We start from the raw sequence: 26,005 nt of genomic DNA on the forward strand, positions 1-26,005 counted from the left end.
TGTATGGATAGATATGAGTAGTCATACAACATGTGATGGATGGATGTGGATGAATGAGATGAGATGTGAAGTGATAGATATGAATGTATGGATAGATATGAGTAGTTATACAACATGTGAACGATTGGATGGATGTGGATGAATGAGATGAGATGTGTATGAATGAGATATGATGTGGATAGAAGTGATGTGATATAATGGTGATAAGAATGAATGTGATGTGGATATGAATGAATGTGAATGTGATGGATATGAATGAATGCGAATGTGATAGATATGAATGAATGTGATGTGATGGGATGTAAATCGTGATAGATGTGAATGAATGAGATGTATGGTAAAATGAATGGATGAGTTGTGAGTGAATGTGATGTGGTCTGAATGGATGAGTTGTGAATGAATGTGATGTGATGAGATGTGGATATGGGTAGATGCGAGTGGATGAGATTTGATGAAGATAAATTGAGGAAAGAAGTGATGAGATGAAAATGATGTGATTGAATGAGAATAGGAATACTTATGAAATGGTTGTGGAATTAAATAATGTGGAACAATGTGAAAAGATGAGAATTTGTTACAGAAATTGTATTTATGACCTGTTTTTAAATGACTGTTTTATGTCAAGAATGCTGGAGAAGCATTTTGGCCATCTTATGAATGAGGTTGTGGAGACCTAATCTGATAATGTTGCAACAGCTGACGGAGAGTCAATGGAGGACGTCTCGCGTAGCAAGGTCTTGACCAGCCTCGGTTCGATTAAAATGGTGAGCTTCTGGTACGGTGGATGAGGGACCAAGGAAGCGGCCTATGAGTGAAGCGCTAGGTCACCTGCAAAGGATCCTAGAGGGTGCTGACCATACAGTGCTCGGGCTCTGGGATGCCGACAATACCCACGCGTGCGTCGGGGAAGATATTAGAACAAGGAGTAAGAGTTGTTTTCTGAATTCGAGCATAGATCTGGTTGATTGACCTTGCCGATCCTCAATGGATGAGTCCATGGCTCTTTTATATGGATCCGTTGGTTGATCTTGCTGATCTTCAATGGAGATTCCATTTTTGATATGTGAATATATTGCCGGTTACTATGAGCTGCTAAGAACGAAAAGGCCCCTAAGTGGTCAAGTGGTAAGCGTTCTAGTTGCCAGTGATGCCATAGGTACACCGATGAAGGAATGATTGGAAATAAGGATTCAATCGGAGATTTTGAGGATTATAATCAGTAACACAATGGTTTCATTAAAAGATTGTTTTTTAAAGATAGCTGATTCTGTGAAAAAGGCAATTTCATATTGGGTATGTAAGTAGTGTGACTAGTTTTAAGTTTGCATAGATCAACTATGTGGAGGAGAGAGACTCACAAAATACAAGAAAATATCTTGCTTATTAAGTTGCTCAAATATAACTAGGCTTCTTGCTCCATACAAAATGCCTTCTAGCTCTACCTTTAAATAGATGAGCTAGTGGACCTTAAGTCCCTTCACACACACACCCTTCACACTAAGTTGCTCAAATACAACTAGGCTTCTTGCTCCATACAAAATGCCTTCTAACTCCACCTTTAAATAGATGAGCTAGTGGACCTTAAGTCCCTTCACACCCTTCTCCTCCCCTTTTATATAACCTTAGTCTCTTAATACCCCCCCTCAATACCAACTATGAAAAAAAATTGGAATCGGTGGTATTGGACATAGGATGCCTTTATAACATTAGACGTACAAGGTTAGGAATATAGGTGTGGTTACATTGAGATTTAAAATAATTTCTCAGTGGAGTTAGAGGCTGATACAAAGTTAGCCTCTCACTCTTTGTTAGGACATTTAGAGGTGATATGTCCCGTTTGTTCACACTTGTTACATTTCATTTTGTTGGGATATTTGATCCAACAATTATTTGCCAAATGACCCACCTTTTTGCAATGGGCACATCTTACTTTGATCACTTGATGTGACAAAGCTTGTTCGATATTCGATGAAGTGGTTGCATTTGAAGATTCAGCTCTTCCCTTTGGCCTCTTTTCTTCATCAAGACAAAATTGAATGACTCCTTCAAGGGTGGGATTAGGTATGTTCTTCAGGGTGGTGACTAAGGTGGGGTATACCTTCGTGACTACTTTTAGCAAAACAGCCACTGCATCATCTTCATCCATTCTCGCATTCACTGATGCAAGTTGAGCCATAAGGCCCTTCAAGTGAGAGATAAAGGCTCCAATGTCATCTCCCTCTTTGAGTTCCAAGCTGAAAAATTCAATTTTAAGTGAGATCTTGGAATTCTTACCTCATGCTTAACCCAATTTTGGACCTCTTTGATGATTCATGATAAGTGGGATAAGGAGTTATTATCTTGGTGGGCCTGTGACTTCTCAAGGTAGCCCTTGCCTTATTACCGCCCTCCTTTGGAGGTACCAATGGTTTTAGCGGTAATGAGCATGCGGAAAGACTTTGGGGACCATAGATAAATCTTTACGATTGTCCGCTGAGCAATGTTAACCCTTACCCTCTAGCTTGAATCATGAAGGAGATGAAAGGCAAGAGGCTATGTGAAAATTGAGGTTTCATGCAAAGAGAGGGAAGTGCAGTTTTTGTAGTCCAATACCCAATTTTCAACTGGTAATTACTCATTACTCGGGTGTTGGTTTCTTAAATTGATCATATGGCTAGGAAGCTCTTTATATGCTCTTTCCACTCATGTAACTAATTTCTTAATCCCTTACTTCATTGATGATCAGAATTTCTCCCAAAATTGCTAACTTTTAGGCGAATTTTGGCAGTTTTATAGTCTTGTAGTAAAATGCTCATAACTTTTCGCTCGGTTGTCCGTTTTTGAAAGTTTTTATATGGGCGCGAAGCTCTCTTCAAGCTCTACGCACCTATGTAATCCTCTTTTGCACAGCCTATATGGATTTAAAATTGCAATTCTCTGTGTATCTCTATTTTTTTAACTTTTGGCCATTCTTTCTTCTTAATAATGATTAATTCCTCTTAATCTCTTATCAAAGGGCCAATCCCATGTGTCTTATCCTCTTGTAAGTGATTGCTATATTCATTTTCTTTAATATGTTCCGACCAAATCGTCCAATTCGAACGGATGAACCTTACCAATATTCTCCGTATGTTTCCGTTCACATAATCCTGAGTCGGAAGATTTTCTTCCAACAAAGAATCGCCCTCTTGTTTGGAGCTGCAAGACTAGCTAAAATTCTTGCTTTTGCGGAGCCTTTCATCTTTCCTTCCATGAATTATGATCTCACCTTTGATGTGTATATCTTTATCTTAACCTAGGGAGAGAAAGGGAGGTGAGGAGGCTGTGAGGTTTCATACAAGTGTGTTTTGATTCTAAGAAGTGACCGAAGTCCAAACCCCAACTTCGTGTCACATCTTTTGGTGGAGTTGACGGGCAGGTTTTACTTAGAATTACTCTATTTTAACCTTAAGGTCCTGCATGATTAAAGAAAAGTTATTTTGAAACAAGTAAATTTCCCTTGTTGCTACTCATCTTTTGGTGCAAGATGTTTAACATTCCGGTGTTCCAAGGATCGGAAGGAGAAGACCCAGGGAGTTATCTCCGAGAGTTTAACCGAGCATGCCGCTTGACGGGTTGGTCTATGAAGGAGAGGGCAGAAATACTCCCAGATTTCTTGGAGGGTATGGCCTTAACTTGACATGAGGCTTTGCCAGAGGAGTCCAAGAATGATTGGGAAAGGTTGACCAAAGCAATGAAGGAGAGATTTGGGACAGTGGAGTCGCCAAATGCTTTACTATTGCAATTGGATCAAATTTTCCAAAAGGATGGAGACTCAGTTTCTGCCTTTTCAGTGAGGTATGAAGCCTTATTCATCAAATATCAACAAGCTGCTTTACATGTTATTGCTTCTTCTTCTTCACCTTCTATGGAAGATTCAAAGAGTTCTTAGCAATGGAGCACCTTAAGATGAGCAAGTTTATCAGGGCTTTGGATCCCCGCTTGCATGGAAAAGTTCTTAGCAAAGATCCCACTAATTTTAAAGAGGCTCTTCGTATTGCTTTGAAGAAGGAGGCCACTCTTCATATTGAGTCCACATTCCAATCTTCTCCGAATGTGCCAACCCCACCACGAGTAGAGATAGCCTCAACATCTCAGGTACAAGCTCCATCCTTGGATCATAACATTGCACAACTTATGGCAGAATTTGCTGATTTGAAGTTACACTTAGTCAATGCAAGGCCACCTAGGGTTCCACGAGCTGAGGATAAACCTAGGGATAGAAGTAGTGTCACATGCTATGAATGTCAAGAGAAGGGGCACTATCGCACTGAGTGTCCAAAGTTGAGGAAAAGTGAGGATAAAAGTTTAGCACTTTTAGAGGAAATATGCTCAGAAGAAGAGGAAACATTGATGCCATTAATGGCATTCCTCTTGGACAAGGATCTCTTAGTTATGACCTCTTAACAGATCTTAGGGAGAAAACAACACAAATCACCTTTGGGCAGCTTTTGGCACTCTCTCCAAAGCTCAAAAAGGAATGGGGTAAGCTGGCTAGCACAAGGGAATCTAAGAAAAAGAAGAAGAGGGATAATGGAACTCCTATGGTTCAAAAGGTGGATATTGATGTAGGAGATGATGTGCCTGTGATTGATGTCATCATTGAGGGGCAAACAATTTCTAATGCATACATTGATGGAGGTGCGTCAATCAATGTCATGAGTGAAAAACCAATGAAAGATGCTGATTTAAAGTTGTCTTCTACTAACTCTCCCTATCGCATATTTGGGAGTGGATGTATGTGGTATTTCTGTGCCTACAACTTTCCAGGTCATTCCTACAAAGCCTGATGCTAGGGCTTACCCATTGATATTGGGTAGGCCATGGCTTCGCCAAGTGAAGGCAATTCAAAAGTGGGAGACAGGTGATCTTATTCTACAAGGTGAGAATACAAAGGTCCACTACAACATCAAGAGTCGTCGCAAGAAAGTGGTAAGAGGTGAACCTTCAACTTCCGAAAGTTCAGAGTCAGAGTCATCCAATGAAGAGGAGACAAGTGGTAGCTCCGAGGATTCCATCTCAGAAGGAGAGGTGGAGGGAGTTGCATTTGGTCTTTCCCTGGGAAGGGATCGAGGGGATGCTAAAGACAATGGAGCCTTGGAAGGGGAAGCTTCTTCAACCATGTGCAAGAAAGGAGATGTGGACCTCACTAGTCTTCACCAACAAAATGAACTTCTTCTTGATGAGTCCATAGCAGGTACTGAAAGGGAGAATTACTTAAAAATGTTGGATGGATTTCCTAACCTGTTTGCAAACAGCTACTCACAAGTACGCCAAGTTACCCTAGTAGAGCACAAGATTGATCTCAAGCCCCAAAGTAAGCCAGTGGTACAGCGGCTAAGGCGTTTGGGAGTAGTGCAAGCAGAGGTGCTTAAGAAGGAGGTAACTAATTTGCTTGAAGCTGGATTTATTTTTCCAGTAGAGAATTCAGAGTGGATTTTCCCAGTTGTAGTCACTCCCAAAAAGGGTAGAAAATGGCGTGTGTGTGTGGACTTTCGCCCTCTGAATGCATGCACAAAGAGGGATTATTATCCTCTACCCTTTCAGGATGAGATTTTGGATCAAGTTGCAGGTCATGAGTTGTATTCAGTGTGTGATAGATACTCTGGATACTTCCAAATCCGGATTTGTGAAGAAGATCAAAGGAAAACCTCATTTATCACCCCTTGGGGAGTGTATGCCTATAGGGTGATCCATTTGGCTTGACCAATGCACCAGCAACTTTTCAACGCTTCATGAGTCAGGTATTTGCACCTTACTTGGGAAAGTTTATAAGGGTCTTTCTGGATGATTTTTGCATTTATTCAAGCCGCATGGATCACTTGGAAAAGTTGAGGTTGGCCTTGCAAAGTATTGATGATGCAAAAGGGTGTCTTAATCCTGGAAAATGCCGCTTGGCACGAAGGAAGGTGGTTCTCTTGGGACATGTTATCTCAAAAGAAGGCATAGAGATGGATCCTGAGAAGGTGCAGGCAATTGTGGCCCTCCCACCACCTACCAATGTAAGGGAGGAATGCATGAGTCAAAGTCCAATTGTTCAGCCTCCTAGGTGTGGGGGGAGGACTTTTATGTGAACCCAAGTGTCTCATCACATTCAGTGGGTGCCATACTCTTGCAAAAGGGAGAGCAAGGGCGTATGCAACCAGTGTATTATGCAAGCCGTCAACTGACTGATGCCGAGGAGAGGTATGGTGAAATGGAGAAAGGTGGTTTGTCTCTTGTTTTTGCAGTAAAGAAGTTCAGGTCATACTTGTTACCTCGCACTTTTTTCTTCCTCACATCTCAACCTTCTTTACAATTCTTGGTCCGCAAACCCAATCCTGCAGGAGGGAAGTTTGCAAAGTGGATTTGTGAGCTTCAAGAATTCTCTTTCACTTTTATTACAGAAAACACCACTAGGGCCTCTCTTACAGATCTGCTTACAAGGAAGGAAGAGGAAGAAGGAACAGGAGCAAAGGAAGAAGTATATGAAGATTTGGAGACACCACCAACTGCTTCCACTATGCATTTTGATGGAGCCTTTAGCCCTTCCAGGCAATGTGGGGCTGGGGGGATAGTTTTATTTGATCTAGGAGGAAAAGAGGTATGATGGCCGTGTGGAGAAATGGCTAGATAAGAAGCTTCTTCGACGCTGGGAAGGCCCCTTCAAGATAAAGCAAAAGTTCAAAAATAACACCTATCTTCTAGAGGATGCAAGTGGCCAAGAGGTTCTCGGACGTGCCAATGAGTACCGGCGGTGGCTAAAGATATTTTACCCTCGAGCACCATGGCCAGCAGATCCCCAAGCCAAGCATGGAGGATCTGCTGGGGGGGGAAAGATGTGACATGAAAAATTGATATCTTTCATTTTCAATTTTGTGCATATTTTGATGGTTTCTCAATGGTAATAAGGTGGAAGCTTGTCCAAGAAGATTCCGGCGCCCACAATGGAATAACGGCGTGGTGATGCGACGGCTTGGCGGCTACCTCGTTAACAACATTCTATCTTCAAATATAATGGTTTTACTTGATTTAGGGTGCACACATTGTAAATGCCACAAGTATGCTTGATAAATACTTTGGTATGGTTAGATAGGCTAGTGACGTGGAAAATAAAAGTGGGCCTTCATGCTCACATGGATTTTAATTGTATTATTAATATGGTATTCACCATAAGGCTACAAGTTGGGGAGTGTGGAAGGCATGTGGAGGAGTGTGTGTAGGTGCATAATTGGGAAAGATTCTTCTAGAATGCCTACATGGAAGAGGAGAATTTCGCCATGTGTAAGTGGGATCTCCATCTACATGCCACTTGGACTTGGCTATTATCTCATCACACTTTCAAAGTCAAAAAGTCTTCAATTTAATAATCAATAGAAGACTTAGCCTAAGAGGACAATTGATGGTGACATCTACCCTTATGTCACTGAAGAGTTGAAGATTTTTATGTTGTAATTTGTAACAATGGAAGAGAGGGTGATTCTCCACCTATAAAAGGAGCCCTCCTCTCCCTTTCAAATCAAAGAAATGAGCCTCCTCAATTGAGCATTTTGTGTCATTGCTATTCTCTTATCTTTCAAACCCCTATTCAAACACTCTCTTTACATGTGAATGTCTCATTTAGCATTAGCTCCTCATGCTTAACCCAATTTTGGACCTCTTTGATGATTCATGATAAGTGGGATAAGGAGTTATTATCTTGGTGGGCCTGTGACTTCTTAAGGTAGCCCTTGCCTTATTACCGCCCTCCTTTGGAGGTACCAATGGTTTTAGCGATAATGAGCATGCGGAAAGACTTTGGGGACCATAGGTAAATCTTTACGATTGTCCGCTGAGCAGTGTTAACCCTTACCCTCTAGCTTGAATCATGAAGGAGATGAAAGGCAAGAGGCTATGTGAAAATTAAGGTTTCATGCAAAGAGAGGGAAGTGCAGTTTTTGTGGTCCAATACCCAATTTTCAACTGGTAATTACTCATCACTCGGGTGTTGGTTTCTTAAATTGATCATATGGCGAGGAAGCTCTTTATATGCTCTTTCCACTCATGTAACTAATTTCTTAATCCCTTACTTCATTGATGATCAGAATTTCTCCCAAAATTGCTAACTTTTAGGCGAATTTTGGCAGTTTTATAGTCTTGTAGTAAAATGCTCATAACTTTTCGCTCGGTTGTCCGTTTTTGAAAGTTTTTATATGGGCGCGAAGCTCTCTTCAAGCTCTATGCACCTATGTAATCCTCTTTTGCACAGCCTATATGGATTTAAAACTGCAATTCTCTGTGTATCTCTATTTTTTTTTATCTTTTGGCCATTCTTTCTTCTTAATAATGATTAATTCCTCTTAATCTCTTATCAAAGGGCCAATCCCATGTGTCTTATCCTCTTGTAAGTGATTGCTATATTCATTTGCTTTAATATGTTCCGACCAAATCGTCCAATTCGAACGGATGAACCTTACCAATATTCTCCGTATGTTTCCGTTCACATAATCCTGAGTCGGAAGATTTTCTTCCAACAAAGAATCGCCCTCTTGTTTGGAGCTGCAAGACTGGCTGAAATTCTTACTTCTGCGGAGCCTTTCATCTTTCCTTCCATGAATTATGATCTCACCTTTGATGTGTATATCTTTATCTTAACCTAGGGAGAGAAAGGGAGGTGAGGAGGCTGTGAGGTTTCATACAAGTGTGTTTTGATTCTGAGAAGTGACCGAAGTCCAAACCCCAACTTCGTGTCACAATACATTTCAAAGTGTTTACTTCCAGCTTATGTCTATGTTGTGCTGGTACATACACATAAGCCAAATAGTCGAATACATGCATATGAGTGATAACTGGAATTCTACCATTCCAAGCTTCATAAGCTGTCATAGATTTCAAGGCTTTAATTGGACAACGATTCAGTACATAATTGGCACACATGACTACTTCAAGCCAAAATCTAGAAGGTAGATCCTTGATTTTGAGCATACATCTGGCCATTTCCATGAGTGTCCGATTCTGACGTTCAGCTACACCATTATGCTGTGGTGTATAAGGAGTAGTACATTGATGAGAAATGCCATGGGGCAACATGAAAGCAGTAAACTCATTTCACAAAAATAACCTCCCCCTCTGTTGTTGGTACGCAATGTCAACAGCTTATTATTGTAAGCATTTTCAGCAAAAAGAGGAAGAAACTAACGGAAAGCTGGGAAGGCATTTGATTTGACTTTTAGACCATACACCTAACAGAAGTGCGTATAGTCATCAATAAAAGTCATGAAGCATAGATGTCCACCAAAAGAGGGAGCCCACATAGGACCACAAAGATCACTGTGAACTAGCTGCGATGGGCGAGTAGCACAAACAATGCCATCTTTTGGGAAAGATTGATGATGCATTTTTCCCAATATACATCCCTCATATACATGCTTGTGGGGGAGTTTCAGAGGTGGAAGCTCATGAACCATAGCTTGACGCTTGTAACCACAGAAGAGATGGAAAATTTAAGTGACCAAACTGAGCATGCCAAATCTTAGTGTCATGTTGAATCTGTGGTGGCATGGAAATAGTCAGGGCATCTATATGATGATCTATACTCCTTTCATACATGTCAAGCCCATATAGGCCATTGCGCAGTGTAGTAGATAAGAAAAGGGCATCTAAAGTAGTTCTCATGAATGGAACAACAATGATCAGAAAACTGAATCTTCAAGCCAGATTTGGCAAGTGCTAAGATAGAAATGAGATTCTTACAGATTCCAAGTACATACAAGGTGTTAGTAAGAGTATAAGGACCCCTAAAGCATGAACTCAATTCCACATTGCCAATGCCTTTGATGGCATAGGATGCATTGTTAGCAAACAAACTGTTCCACCTCATGAAGCATCGTACAAGGTAGAAAATAGCTTCTTGCATGAAGTAATGTGCTTAGTGGCACCAGAATCAAAGTACTAGTCAACATCTAACAAGGACAGACAAGAGGCAGGCAGATCATTGCATGTTACTATTAGTGCATAGCCATCATGTGCAAGATTAGCTTCCTCTATGTATTGTCACTTGTAGTGGCAGCAAGTCCTTCCTGGTTCTTATTTTTCTCTCTTTCCACTTTCGACAGTCTTTTAAAACATGACCAGGTTTCTGACAGTAATTGCATCTCTTCTTCTTCTCAGCAGCTGACTCCACCTTAAGCTTTGGGTTATTTGACTAGGGTGCTTGGCCCTTAGGCTTAGCATGAGATGGAGCCCCAGATTTGCCTTTGCCATGATGGGAGGTAGCAAATGCCTGATCGAAAGCAAGCATATTGTTCCAATTGGAACGAGATTACTCTTCCTGAAGTAGGAGAGCCACCAACTCATCAAAAGTATACAATTTTGAATCTCTCTTTATTAGGAGGTGGAGTGTGGTAGCAAATCCCTGATATGATTTAGGTAGGCCATTGAGAATGGTAGAGACAAGAGAACTATTTAGAATAACCTCATCAATATTGATTAGCTATTCTTGTAGGTCCTTGACATGGGTCAGAAATGCATCCATAGATTTATCCTCTGTAAGATGCTCCAAGTTAAGCTTTTTTTGAAGATAGGCAACTCGGGCTTCATTGCGGATCTGATATAAAGAGGCAAGGACATCCCATGCGCTCTTAGCAGAGGAACATGATTGGATGTGAGGAATAACTTTTTGTTTGTAGGAGAGGACAATAAGTGCATGTGCTTATGCATCTTTGGCATCTAAGTTGTTTCGGTGTAGGAGGAATAGGTGCAGGCTGTACACTGCCACTAGAACCAGATTCACTGGTTCCAACAACAGATCCAAAGGATGTGCTGACATCATATGCGAGCCCGGAAGGCCGGGTGCTAGCACCAAATACATATATCCACCATGGGTTCAGCCCACCAGAACATGATGTATCATATATACCCACATGGGATAGTTGATTCCATCCAGCTTGTCCTTAACAGATATCATGCTGAACAATTCATTGGTGTTTTCTAGACATGTTGCATAACAAAGGAATATACAAAGTGAAGTGTATTTGAGACGTAGGGATTACTTGCAAAGGGAGTCAAGGTACTTCAAATGTCGCTAGAGGGTTATGCAAACTTACCAAAAGCAAGTTGCTAAAACGACAGGTGCGGAGTCGGATGGGAAGGTAGCACGTCAGAATTAACTAACCGAAAACTGACATTGAATTAGCATGTCTGATGGTGACAAGGATTCGACGAGTCCCAGAGCCAACAAAGCAAAATTGCACAAAGTGAGATCTTACCCAAAACGTGTAGCAGCACCAATAAGATAAAGAGAACAAAAACAGCAAGAGAATAAGAGCTATGTAGTGTTTGAAACTTGCAAACGGGATAGTGTTTGGCGGTGTGCGACGGCGAGCGAAGAGCTATTAGCTAAGAGGTCAAACTCTAAACCCTAGGCACTGTCTTCAAGTCAAGACTACTCTGATACCAATGTTGGATGTGAAAGGAGATGCTCTGTACAGGCTCATAGAAAAAACACACACAAGTTGGAATGTACTATCATTTTAATAGAGCATGTGGAGTACAACATACTAGTAGCCCTCACGGGAAACAAACCCTTACCTAGCATAGGGTAAAAAGTGTCGTGAGATGAGCTCTATTCACACCTGAACTTCTTGGAGGCAGAAGGCTAACAATAATGGCACTAAGAAAATTATATAGTTAGCAATTGTCTCATTTATTCTTATAAAGAGAAAATAAATTCCTTGCATGCATGTTCCAATACTTCAATTGCCTGATTTTCTCAACCTTTCTTCCTTGTCATCCAATGATGTTAGTGGATCTAACATTGGTGAAGTCCTTATACAAGATGATCATCCTCTTGCATATGAGATCCATAAGCTCAAACCCTTTGAAACTAAGTATAGCACTTATGATAAAGAACTTCTTGTTGTTGTTCACACACTTCCTATGTGGGAACATATTTGATGGGTTCTGAGTTTTTGATTAAAACTGATCAACAAACTATACGACATCTACTTGCCCAACCATTGATTTTAAGGCATCATTTATTCAAAGTTTTCATCCTCTCCTTCAGCGTGGTAAAGAAAATGTTGTAACTGATGCATTGAGTAGACATCCTTCCATTACAAATATTTTCGTCGTCCTTGATATGCATTCCTTTGATACTATGCATAATACATATGAGAATGATCCTAATTTTCATGATGCATGGTTCAAGGTGCACTCTAATCATTACGTGCCTATTGATAATTATTCCTACAATGATGGATTTCTTTCCCTTGAAAAGTGTTTATACATTACTCTTCCATTTACACAAGTGCTTTTAGAAAAATTACATAATCCTCCTTACATAGGTCATCGAGGTATACTTACTACTTTAAAACCAATAATAGATTATTTTGATTGACTTAATGTAAAGAATGATGTTTCCAACTTTGTTTCTAAATGTCTTGTTTATCAAAGAACTAAGCAGCATCATGGGAAACATCATGGCTTACTAATACCATTGCCTATTCATAATGGCCCTTGGAAAGAAATTTCTATGGATTTTATTAGTGGTTTGCTTATTGCTTCTATGTGAAATGCTATGATTTGGACTATTGTTGATGGATTTAGTAAGTAAGCTTATTTTATTCCATGCAAAAAGATATTGTCTGCTTCACAAGATGCACATCTTTTCATTAACCATGTTTTTACACATCATGGTTTACCTAAAGTTATTATTTCTTATCATAATTCTAGATTTTGTAATCATTTTTGGATTGATTTATTTTCTAATCTCAGATCTAAAATTGATTTCACATTTGCTTTTTATCCTGAGAGTAATGGGACCAGACTAAAGCAACTAGTAGCACCATTCTAGACGACTTGTTTAAGGTCCTACACTATTTCTACACTAGGAACTTAGAACCAAACCTATTGGAGTATGCACAGATCGAAGTGTATACAAAACAAGAGAGAGAAGAGGGAGAAAAAGAGAGAGAACTTGTGGACAAGATCACCTTTTATAATAGCATACAATGGCAATACCAGCAAGAAAGTGTTGCACTGTGCTTGGAATGAATTAACTGAAGTGAACAATGGGAGGCCCCCTTTTCTAGTGCACAAGAAAGTGTTGCACTATGCATAATGAAATGACTAAAGTGAACAATGGGAGGCCTCCTTTTTATAGTGCAGTGTGAGAGCTGGCCGAATTCTTATAGAGTTGGCCGAAAGCTCCACAACATACAGAAAAGAATAAAATAGGCAAAGTTCCATAACACTAAGATGCACAATTCTAACATCCCCTCTGCATCTCATACTGTGCACGAGTCTAAAGAAGATAAGCTAATGAAGATGCAACTATGGACCCTCCAGTATTGCAGATACCGGAATCACCTCGAAGCGAGCATCTGCCAACCTGTTTCCTCAAAACAAAATGCCACCATGAACATAAAAGAACTTTGCTTGGCTCCGAATTCCCACACGTGTGCAGTGAACTCCAAGAATAAGATGATGAGCCACTGGACACACTGCGCCTATAATCACCAATAGTGGACTATGAACACATCAAATCCAAAAAGCCTCGAATAATGAAGTCAGAATAGATCCTGTCCATAATCTCTACTACACCAAAGAAGACCATGTCTTGCCAGATTTTTAATGCTTGGAAATCCAACTCACGGTTCCCATGCACCAACAAGACTCTTATAGCTGGAAGCACATGGGGGAAAGTGCATGTATACTAGAGAAGTACACCATCTTGGTACTCCTGAGCTAGAAACATCCTTGGAGCCCTAGATGTGTTAATGGAAGTATCTAAATCACTGTCGTGTGTCATGTCTTTGCCCCTGTTCTGAGATGAAGACTTGCCTTTGGTCTTGTCCTTCTTCTTGGACAAATAATTCCAATAAGATACACCCAATATCAAAAAAGGTATAAGTCTCATCAAAGGTTTAAAAAACAAACACCAAATCTTATAACACCAAACCTTAGTTATTTTGCGCATTTCAGTTGAGAGAGTTTCCTCTTACTTTTGTGATTCTAGAGCGGTTTTGATGGGAGTTTCCTCACCATACCCTCTTCGTTTTTCTTACTTTGTGGGTGCTAGTAAAGGACCATGTTCATCTCTTGTACAATGGTTTTTTAACAAAATTAGAGAGGCCAACTATTTGAAGAATGTCATGACCAAGAAAGGGCTATGACATTTACAAACCGGAGTGGAAGATTGATTATCAACATTATCTTTAATATCGTCCATCACTTGGACTTCTTGTTCACCTCGATGATCTTGAAGCACTATGATTAAGGAAACCTGGGGTCGATCCACTTTTTGGAATGAAATGTTGTGCACAATGCCATGGACCTCATTAAGATGGTCCATCATGTCTATCCTCTTCTCATAGCAAATGTTTTGTGCTTGACAATCATCACTAGCTAAACATCGCCGAGTTACTCTAAATGACATCTTCATACGGAATCACATCCGTAGGTGCACTCCGAGTGAATTGAAGCCAAAAAAATCAAAAAGTTTGATGAATGGCCTAATGATTCCATAAATCAATGATTTCTCTATAAAAATAAGATTCATTTGAATCAATCAAAGCTGCGAGTTAAACATATCCTTGATGTAGCAAAGCTCAAGAAAATAAATCAAAACCATATCAAAATTATAGGCGAGAGACTCGTAGTAGGTTGGAACAACGAGTAAACTACATTTTTAAATTTTTTTAAATTCCACTATTTTTTTTCAATGGCGTGCCTGTAGCCATTAATTAATGGCATTGAATCAATCCCCCTTTTTTGTGCTAGAGAATCCAAAGATTCTATCTTACGATCTATCAACTAAGGCTCACAGGAGAACCAAGGCCATTGAATCAATCCCCCTTTTTTGTGCTAGAGAATCCAAAGATTCTAGATTCTATCTTACGATCTATCAACTAAGGCTCACAGGAGAACCAAGGCCATTGATCCCTTTTGCATTTGATGTGTCACATAGTCTTGAGGGTTGCCTATTGCCTTGGCATGCTTTTTTTCAGCCTAGTGGTCTTCTTTGGATGCTTGCTTTTGAGTAAGCATCTCAGGCTACCCAAGGTAATGAAGTCTTTCCAAAGTTCTCTCTCCAAAAGCAAGCATCTGCGAACACGACTGTAGTGGAATGGTTAAAGCGGACGAAGTCCGAGCCAGTGGTGTGGCTACGGTGTTGCGCATCCTTGTAACCGGAGTTGAGTGTGTTTGTAACCGGAGTTGAGTGTGTGAGTAGTGCATATAAACCGTTGTTTCTGGCCAAATTTTTAAAAAAGAAAAGAAAAGCAAGCATGCATCTTAGGCTACCCAAGGTCATGAAGTCTTGCCAAAGTTCTCTCTCTCGTTGATGATGTCCTTGGTGAGGACGCTGTGGCTACGCAGAATAACATCCCCTTTACCATGGCGATTGCGACTCTTATTTGTCCGCTGCTCGTCATTCACCATCGCCCACAACAGCAGCTCGGAGGGGGAGGTGGAGCTGGGCGCAGCAGTGGGAAACCCTGAAGCAGATGTGGATCCGGCCCACAACAGCAGCTCGGAGAAGGAGGAGCAGGAGGTGGAGCTGGGCGCCACGGTGGGACACCCTTCTTCCGGCACAGAAGCGGATGTGGATCCGGTCCTCGCTCAGAAGTTGCATCTCTGCGAAAGCGAAGGCTTCGACCGTCTACACATAAAGCAACTGCTGAGTCCATGCCATAGCTTCTGCAAGTGTCCGTTGAGCAAGGTCGTCTCCGTCGTCGCCCTCCTCAAGCGCAGGCAAATCTCAGGTAAGCAGGCTGCCGTGGTCTTGTCTCGCTGCCCTTGGATATTCACATACAGTCCCGGAATCTTAGACAAGAAGCTCGCCTTCTTCGAAGAATTAGGTTTGCAGACCCCCCATCTCAAGAAAGTCCTCTACAACAAAAGCCTCTCTCCCATCTTAGGTTTATCCGTGCACAACATGCAGAGGCATGTGGATCTCTTGCATGACTTTGGCGTAGAACGTGTCAGCATCCCTAAGGTCATCAGAGCTTACCCTCACTTCTTCTGCTTGAACGTTGAGAACAATATAAAGCCCACCCTCCAGTTTCTCGCTGACAAGGGCATGAGCAAGGAATCCCTTGGTAAGCTCTTGTTGCTCCGGCCCAGCATCCTGGGCTACTCTCTTTACCCTGGCTTAACTGAGAAAATCACCCTCATCAAGCACATGGGCTCTGACATCACTAGCAAACATGGGTTCAGAGCTTTCCTACATTGGAGTACCTACAGCAGCGCCCACATTCTTGCCAATTTTGAATTCTTGAAGTTACAAGGCTTTTCTCATGATGATGCGTGCAAGATCGTCCAGCAGCAGCCTGGTGTCCTCAATAAGAGGCAGGAATGTGTCCAGCAGAGCTTGGATTACCTAAAGAATGTTCTGAATCGTGACATCCAGGAGGTTGTGAAGTTCCCGGCATATCTCACATATAGCTTGAAGTCCAGAATAGCCCCAAGAATCACCATACTGAACAGGGACACCTTTTCTCTGAATTATGTGCTTTCCCTCTCCAATCAATCGTTTGACAAGAGGTTTGTGAAAAAAATAGTGAGGAAACCATGTCGCAAAGATGTAGGGACAGTATTTGCAGAAGCGAGCGTGAAGGCACCTTAGCTCACCCAATGATACTTGTAATCTGACAGAGGCATTGAAGGCCAAGGGTAATGAGGTGTCTCCTACAGAATGCATATGTGTGCTTGCTTCATTTTGGGTATACCGGGGAAAGAGAAAAGCTGGATAATGAAGAAACTTTGGCTGCTTGGAATACAAGGTGTTCTTCTGTGAGTATAGTGTTAAGCCAAACTAAGGCTTTGTAGTTTCAAGGAGAGTCTAACTTTTAACAGGCCAACAGGATGGACTAGCAAGTGTGACATTCTGACTGTACATCCCAATTTTGATGCAAGCAAAGGAAATTTGTGAGTAGAGAATACAAGGAAAATTCCGGTCATAGTTCAAGCTTTTCTTCCTTGGTCTACTGTTTGAAGCATTTTCATGCTAAATCTCTTTGCTTGCTTGCACTCTTGGAGAATTTTCAGGCTGTGTGCACCAGGTGCATGCCTTTGAGGTGACTTGTTTTTTGTATTGCTACTTCCTTACAGACTGGAGCTGGCCTTGTGGCAGGATTGGCTAGGCCTAGGATCTGCTAGGGTACTGCTGGGCCAACGAGGTATCCCTTGTTGTGGTGTGCATTACCACGGTTGGCTAGTGATTGTCTTTAGCATGGGTTGGACATGCCACCATAGTAGCAACAGAACAGGAACGGGAACGGAACGAAAACCCCATCAGGGGAACGGGAACGGGCTAGAAGGGGAACGGTAACGGTAACGGTAACGGTAAGGGGGAATGAGAGAGGGAAAAGTAAGTAGCCTTGCTGCCTTGCTTTGGAAACTAGGAGTCGAAGTCTAAAGAGACTCCAGAGAGGAGCCCACTCGTGACTCTCGGAGCTGTCAAGCACACACGCCGCATGGGCCTAGGAAGTATGCGGGCAGGTGACAATAGGGTACGTCTTTCAAGGATATCCACAGGCGACTCGTGACAGCAGGTACACTTTCTCTTTTTTTTTCTTGGCCAAACATAAAAAACGTTCCCCAAAGGGGGAACGGCAGCCAGACGTTCCATGTAACTGTTCCCCCACGTTCCCCTGGCCGTTCCCATGCCAAATCGTTCCCCCATGCACGTTCCACCTGGTTTAGGCATCTTAGCCTTAGGGGAATGCGTTCCACCTTTCCCAAGCGGTGGAAACGGCGTTCCCCTGCTACTATGCATGCCACAGAACGCCTGTGTGTCTCTTCAGATGTGATTGGGCGTACACCAGGTTTGGGTCTCTCAGATGTCTAGGACTATAGGTATTTGTACTTCATATGAGAATGGGAAACTGCATTTCCATCCTTCATGGTTGTTTGAGTCAAATAAACTTCTAGTTCTGTGACCTGTTTTCTTGTGCTGGATGTGCTGCCGTGGGTCAGCCTTGCATTGCCGGGGATGCTCGGAACTACCGCGTGTAAGACCTTGTGTTTGTAATTGTATGTTAACTTGTGGTTGGCAGTTTAAAGGATCAGAAAATGGGGCCAAAAAGTCTCAACTTTGGGACTTAGTAATATTTTCGCTTATTCACACACTCGTTAACTTTAATAAGTGTGGACACCAAATGGGCACCAAACCAAATTTTGTGCATTGGGCATGTTCCCACAATTTTTAACCATGGGCACCCTCTTTTAGCAATTATGGACGGTTCTCCCTCCCAATTAAGCAATGTTGGGCTGTCATTCTGTCAAATCCCCACGGATCTTCCCTCGTGAACGATCTTGGTTCGAAACTCGAATCCTGCAAACAAACGAACAAACAAACAAGCAAGGGGGTGCAGGCCTGACTCACCTCCCAACCATGACAGCCGTGGGCAAGCCCACAATCTTGGCTGTCCCCACCGAGCCACGAGCTGAGCTAACTAGGTTGACGTACCGACCAATCTCCTCCTCGCGACGTCCCATACCGCTACGAAGCTGCCCTCGCGGGCCTCGAGACTGCTGCCGGCCTTGGCTGCACAAAGCAGGTGCACGTCTGCACTAGATCCAGGCTCCAAGACCATAGAGCTCTCACAAACTCGTGAGACTCTCTATAATACAATAACTAACCTTGGCCACCCTTTTATAGGCTCTTGGCCGGTCATCGGGCGTCCACACTTGGCCGCCCGCCCGTTAGTATATCCCTAACTCAGCTCGTCAATCAGCCTGCCTAGTTCCAAGCTTCCCCAAGCCTCGAAACTAGTCTTGCATGCGTATAGCACACGGTAGATACCCACTGTGCACATGACATACTCCCCCTCCTCTAAGAGCTCACTCCTGAGCTCACTAAAAAGCCAGGGTAATCTCTCTGAAGAGAAGTCAGTGTCTCCCATGTAGCGTCCTCCTCAACACGATCCTTCCACTTGATCTTGTATTGAAAGTTTTAAATGCTAAAAAAAACAAAAGCTAAAAACAACGTACTTGCCTTATGTTTTTTTTTTTTCAACCTCCTGGATTAGCCCCGTCAGTGAGTTGCTGCAGACGTCATCCATGAGCTGACGTCGCCTACTGCCTTGCGCCAACCTGTGCCTATCACGAAAGCTTGGGCGCCCGCCGGCTGTGCGTGGTCGACTGAGCGCTGGTCTGCCTAGGCGCCATCCTGCTGTAGGTGGCCTGGGCCGCCTCGCTACGTAAGCTTGGCCTAGGCGCTGCCCGGCTGGGGCGCCTGCGTAGGCCTGGGCTGGCTTGGGCGCCTACCCGCCTGGCCTAGGCGCCTACATGGGCCTGGCCGCCTGGCCACGCAGGCCCATGCGCCCACCTGCATACGCTCCTGCTCGCCTGCCACGTCAACAGAAGTCGCCAGCAAACCCACTCGCCAACGATTAAGTGAACCAGCAGTTCTCTTGCTCTCTCTCTCTCGTTCAATCAACGAAAAGCAATAAACGTGCTTTTCTCTCTCTTTTTTTTCTGTTTTCTCTTCCTGCAAGATATGCGACTGCACACAAGGCCTCTTCTTTGCAAAAGCAATCAACCCTATTCAACCTACCATCTCCCATCAACATGGGTGTCCTTGATGAAGGAAAAACACATACAAAACTGAAAACTGCAGTATGCACAGAAAAAACAGCAAGTTTTTTTTAACACATACCGTTCTTCGACCTCTTCTTCTCTACCTACCGACTTGCTCGTTCACGAGGTATGCTCTGATACCACTGTCAAATCCCCACGGATCTTCCCTCGTGAACGATCTTGGTTCGAAACTCGAATCCTGCAAACAAACGAACAAACAAACAAGCAAGGGGGTGCAGGCCTGACTCACCTCCCAACCATGACAGCCGTGGGCAAGCCCACAATCTTGGCTGTCCCCACCGAGCCACGAGCTGAGCTAACTAGGTTGACGTACCGACCAATCTCCTCCTCGCGACGTCCCATACCGCCACGAAGCTGCCCTCGCGGGCCTCGAGACTGCTGCCGGCCTTGGCTGCACAAAGCAGGTGCACGTTTGCACTAGATCCAGGCTCCAAGACCATAGAGCTCTCACAAACTCGCGAGACTCTCTATCATCCAATAACTAACCTTGGCCACCCTTTTATAGGCTCTTGGCCGGTCATCGGGCGTCCACACTTGGCCGCCCGCCCGTCCATACTTGGGTGCCCGCCCGTTAGTATATCCCTAACTCAGCTCGTCAATCAGCCTGCCTAGTTCCAAGCTTCCCCAAGCCTCGAAACTAGTCTTGCATGCGTATAGCACACGGTAGATACCCACTGTGCACATGACATATAGGGACCTGATTTTGGAGGGTGTGGAGATGCTCTATAACTAGGAAACAAGGTAGAAACCCTAATTTCAGATTTGGGTGTGTACAACCAACCCTAATGATGCATGACCAGTTGCAAGCAGGTTCCTCATGCTATCCTTGACCTCTCCACAAAGTTTCATCCCAGGAGATGAGCCAAACTCTGGGAAATCAATGTTTATCAACCCTAAATTAGGGCTTACAAGTGCTGGATGAAACCGATCCCGTCAAGTGGGAAAGACTCCGCTGGACACCCACACGCTTAATAGCACAACTTTAAAACCACAAATATGAAATGGACAACTTAAAACAACTTGAAATTTAAATGAAATGAAATGGAAAATGGACACCAGCACTGGGGCCGGAACGGGCCGACCCCCCCCTCAATATATGATATATTTATTGGGAGTATTTAATGAATACAATGCTCCATGGGTTCTGAGAACCAGATAATGTCCATGTACATATGAAAACAGTACCAAACAAGTAGGCTCGGATTTCGATGAAGAAAACTCGAAGCAGAACGACCACTATTGTGGTCCAATCGCTACGGTCCTGTGCTTTCACTGGACTCCGCGGAGAGCACCACACTGGTGTTCCGAGACCACGCACAGACAGGCGCTCTCGTACTAACGCCTGGCTCTCCCGATCTCAGCACCTTTGGACCGAGGTTCGCCCATATAGCTTGGACAACCCGGCACCGAACGGGTGTAGGCCGAGCGGGACGAATCTTTTACCAGATTTAAACATATAATACTTTACTCAAATCTGAAAATCACTTACTTGTAGATGGTTGATAGAAAACCCATACTCGAAGTATGAAGGAGATGAAACCACCCTTGATGAAGAAGCAGTTGCCTCGTGGTGAACCACCAAGACAAGCATCACCTCGAAAGACCACAGCCGCCTGAGAGGATGAGAGAAAACAACCACTAGGAAGCACCTTGTTGCAAAGAGCCGGCTGACTGTAGGAAGAGAAACGTAGCCCTCAAAAGGTGGCAGCTGTTGTGCAGGGTAAGCAGCCGCCTATTGGAGAGGAAGGAGGGAGTCGTGTGCAGCACAGCCGCCTGTAGACAGTTTGGCGCAGGCAACAGCAGCATAAGCACCCCCCCTGCAGAATTCAACGCAGCCACCAGAGAGTACAGTCGCAGCAGAGGGTACAGAAGGTACACAGCCTGCAGCAAGAAGGTACAGAGAAGGTACACAGCCTGCAGAAAACTGGCGCAGCCACCTGTATGAAGTGCCGCCACTGTGCAGGGAAGGAGAAGTAGCCGCCAGCAGGGTATAGTCGCCTGTATGAGCAGCAGCCTGTAGGGCGGATGCAATGGTATAGCAGCCAGCCGCCTGCAATGAGTGCTAGCCGCCTGTAGAAGAGGAGGCGCAGCCAGCAGCAGAGACAACAGAAGCAATCGCCTGTAGAATACGTACGCCAGAGAGAGGAAGAATCGCCGGTTGCCTCACGTAAGGTGGAAAACGATTTCTTCCACGCTTGAAGGGGGCCCTTTCTTTTAATAAAATTAATGTGTAGTTTAACTCCACGCTTGCATGAGGGTGGGGGAGTTTGGGTAGGTGCCCTTGCCCACCCCCACACTCACTTAAATGGGGCTCCCCACCTTGGCCCCAAAGTGGGTGCCCAAAGTGGTGCCCACATTTAAATGAATGTGAACACTTCACCTTATAAAACAAAGGGGTTAGAGATAAAATATTAAAACAACATGTACCATATACTTACCACCTGTTCACATGCACTGAAACTCGTCAGAATACAGAGCAGACTTCACGACTCACTGGCAGGCGTCCCCGCTCAGTAAGTAACACGTCAAGCAGGCAAACACACGAATACATGTCATGCGAAAACAGTTTCAAACATGCAAAATATGTGTGCATGTGCAAATAGTAACATGGACATATCTCCCGTTCATGGAACATGTACAAAATATCTGTCGGCACAAAACTGGCACGACATAAAACATAAAAACCTGGTCTTCCTATGGAGTGACAGTCCCATAGGTAAGACACAGTTCCAGGCACGAGTTTCCCTAGGTGTGACAGTCCCATAGGTAAAACACGGCACGAATACTGGCTCTTCCATGGCGTGACAGTCCCATGGATCGAACACAGTCCAGGTCATACACGGGTGGCACTGATCTGGCTCCCGTCCATACGACACCATCCTGCTAACACACGGGTGGCACCAGTCTGGCTCCCGTCCATGTCAGCAAAATACTGGCCTCTCCACACGAGACACCGGCCTGGCCTCAAGTGAACGAGACGCAAAAACTAGGAATGGACCAAATGGTCGGCCAATTGGTGACACTGGACATCAAGTACATGTGAGAGGCAGCCATCTCATGCTTCTTCTTAGTGGGATTCATGTATGTACCAAGTTTCACCATGGGAAAATGCCTTGATTATTTGCAATTTAGGGTTTTAGGGTTGGAAATTAGGGTTTACTTTGACAACATTTTTACTTATTTGGAGTAGCCCCTAGAGTGCTCAAGACAAGGAAAATAGGGTGTTTTTGTTGTTACATGACTGAACTAGCATTAAGGTTTGCATTTCAAACCCTAACTAAGGATTTGGAGCCATTTTAGGGTCCCATTGGAGGCCCTGTCAAGGGGCCTTTGGTTGAAAGATCTTTGGGGTGATGTGCCTTTTCCTTGGGTGCTATCACCTAGGCGGTGGTGGCACCCCATACTTGTATATCACTTGTCACATGTACTCTGCATTGGAGTGCTATGTGACACATTGGTTGTACATCAGTGCAACATGTGTACAATAGGATTACCCTTTTTAGGTTCATTTTGTTGCACGCCGTGACCCCATTGTGAGCCCCAGTTTGGGACATGTCATGCACGAGCTACATAGGTCAGTCTCCAAGCCTTAGAGCATTTGCATGTGTCAGTTCTGTTACCCACTTGGAGAATTCAACATATAAGTACATTTAGATGATCAATCTATTGCATGCTACATTAGTATCAGAGCTGAAGTTTGTGACCCAACTTAGCTACCTAAAAAGTGTGAGCATTCCATGGATGGTAAAACTGTGGCAGTGGTTAAGAAAAACCACCCAGGCCTCCACAGTGTTAGGCGAGACTTCATCAAAAAGCTACAAAGAAGATATGGAAGGAGAGATCAACAAAGAAGACACCACCACGACAGAAACGCTACCTGTTCCGACCTTGTGTTTTTCTCTGGACAGTAAGTAGGTGGGCACGGGCACGGGATGGACAATGTGAGGCATCAGTTTGGAATCGAGAAAGAAAGCCATGTGTGGCTAGCCCCAAGTGTGAAGGGGACAAAAGGATTTAAAGAAAGGGACAAAAGAATTAAAGTTTATAAGGTTTTAAAACCTTAGATGATTTAAAATAATAAAGGATGCGTTTTTTTGGGCTATTGCTTTTAGTTCTTGGCTTTTTGAAGAAAAGCGAACTGAATTGCATATTGGTTATAAAGTGAAGGGTGGCGGAATTCGATGTGTGGTGTGGCGCATCACAGGCAAACATGCGTAACATGCTGAGCAGGCTTGTGCAGGTCTGCAGGACAGGAGGACAGCCACGAGCCGGCGGCTGCAGGCTCTCTCTCTCTGCACTGTCACGTGGGTTGGACTGCGCTTGCTCTCTCTTTATCTTTCTCTTGGGAGAAGGCGTAGGGTTACAGGTTGTTGCAGATACGTGGGCTGAGCAGGTGGCTTACAGGTCGGTAGGACAAGAAGCGCACACTTGTGGCTGAGCAGGATTCCTCATGCGGAGAGCTTTAAAGGTCTCCTTGGGCTATGTTTTTGGAGACATCAAGGGATTGCCCTCCTCCCCATGTGTGTGGGCGCACGCTCGCATGTGTGTGAGTGCCGGTGGGCGCTCGTGCGCGCACGTGGGTTGTTGGAGGAGGCGCTGTTGATCTTGGCTACTGTTGTGGCAGCTTTGTGTGGGTTGTACGAAAGCGCAGGATTGCTGTGGATGTTCGTGTTCATGTTGTATGAGAGTGCTGCTATATCAAACCATGGGGGGAGGTAGCGGTGGCCTTATTCCCCAAACCTTTTTGGCGCAGGAGACTAGAGATAGGCTTTTCTCTTTCTCTCTCTCATCATGGACTGCAAGCCCTGCTGAAGAGACTTGGATACAGAAGATCAAGCTACATATACACGGGATGATGTTCACGGAAGAGATGTATTGTTCCTCTTCGTCTTGAACTTATGTGTATTCAGGGGTTGCTTGACATGTCTTCCATCTTTCTCTCTCTGGGTTATGGAAAAGCACAGGGTATTGCTATGGAAAACAACCCTGGTTTTGGCACTATGATTGGATGGTGTATCTGTGGATTTCTCATGGAAACAAGACTTTGGTTTTCAAGGAAATAGGCTTATGGTTTATGGAATACAGGTCTTTAGTTTATCGGATACAGGTCTTTGGTTTCATGTGGAAAACATGTCTTTGGATTCATGTGAATAGGTTGTAGTTTTCTCGAGGTTACATGCAAGGTGTGGCTATAGGGAAGGACATGTGGTATGGTGCAACCCTACTGTTGTTTGGGAAAAGGTTTGAAGGATCCATGTTAGAGATGGAGAAGACCTTTGGAAAGCAGGGAGGTGTTGTATAGGTGTGCCTTCTCTATGGTATGTTGTGCTGTAATAACGAGAGTTCTCTTTTGGAAGTCTTGGGTGAAACTATAAGGGATCCTATTGATGGAGGATTCTACAAGTTGTACTTTGTACTCAAATTTGATCAAGTAAAGAAATACCGCAAGGGGCACCTGCTTAAGGTTGCGGACAAACTCATCCCACGCATAAGCTGCCATACCGAATCTGGTGTGGGCATGAGCCCATTGAGTCCACCAAGGAATGGCCTCACCTTCCAATGTCGTGTGCATAAAATGCCATGGACATTCTCAGAAGCTAATCCAGAAGGGGCAGCCAGAAAAAGATCAATTAGAAACTAGAAGTTGGAGCATAAGGTGTTGAAGAGGCAAGTGTGGACTTGGAGCAAGGCATGGAGGATGCTGTCGGCTGCAAGAAGGATGACGTCGGCTGTACCAGAGGATAGGGCGGTTGAAAGCGCATCAGTACATGGGATTATGACGAGTCGTCACTGCATTTATGATTATGTGACCAGTTGGCTGGCCGACTGTTGGTCGGCCAGAATTCCAAGAAATCCAAGAGCCTATAAAAGGCGTAGGTGCTCATTGTGTTAGATCATTCAACTCCTTTGAGTTGGGTCTTAGACTAGGATTTGTTTTGGGTGTATACCACCTTTTCATGAAGGCAGCCTAGGGCTGTAGATGTAGGTACCTTTTTGTACCATTAGAAATATACTGAATTTCCAGCATCTCTCTCTCTCTCTCTACTCTCCCTTTTGTCTGCGTTTTTGCATTAGCATGTTCTTAGTGGTGTTTAGGGCTGAAAGAAGACTCCCAGAGCTTCCGCGTGCTAGATTGGTATCAGAGCATCAGGCTCAGCAAAGCTAAACACTGATTCAATCCCATATGATGGTGTACAGGTCCAAGGTACAGGAAAGTACACGGATACGAAGCCCAAGGCAAGGAACACAGAATCGGGAAGAGCTTCCAGGAGGTTTGTTGGTGGTGTTCCACAAAGCCAGAGGGGATGGCAGTTCTGTGAGCTAGATAGGTTCTTGGGCAACGGTCCCAAGGGAGGATTACCCTCCAAGGGGTGATGTGAGAGTGCCAGACTCATTTCTCAGGAACGAAGACCATAGTTGTTTC

General features: G+C 43.9%; 1 protein-coding gene across 1 annotated transcript; it reads left to right on the forward strand.

The window, feature by feature from the left end:
- The first annotated feature begins 15,259 nt into the window (after nt 1–15,259).
- On the forward strand, nt 15,260–16,935 carry LOC147611910 (transcription termination factor MTEF1, chloroplastic-like). Its single transcript, XM_086783779.1, has one exon. The coding sequence runs from the start codon at nt 15,320–15,322 to the stop codon at nt 16,601–16,603; it is 1,284 nt and encodes a 427-aa protein (XP_086639905.1). The 5' UTR covers nt 15,260–15,319; the 3' UTR covers nt 16,604–16,935.
- Nucleotides 16,936–26,005: the final 9,070 nt, after the last annotated feature.

The sequence above is a fragment of the Cibotium barometz genome, chromosome 46 (assembly GCF_041138505.1).
Source record: "Cibotium barometz isolate CiBa-2024 chromosome 46, ASM4113850v1, whole genome shotgun sequence".
Classification (NCBI taxonomy): Eukaryota; Viridiplantae; Streptophyta; class Polypodiopsida; order Cyatheales; family Cibotiaceae; genus Cibotium; species Cibotium barometz.

Bases quoted from the DNA above. Each gene is read 5' to 3' on its own strand.
- LOC147611910 (XM_086783779.1), top strand. From the start codon at position 15,320: ATGATGTCCTTGGTGAGGACGCTGTGGCTACGCAGAATAACATCCCCT.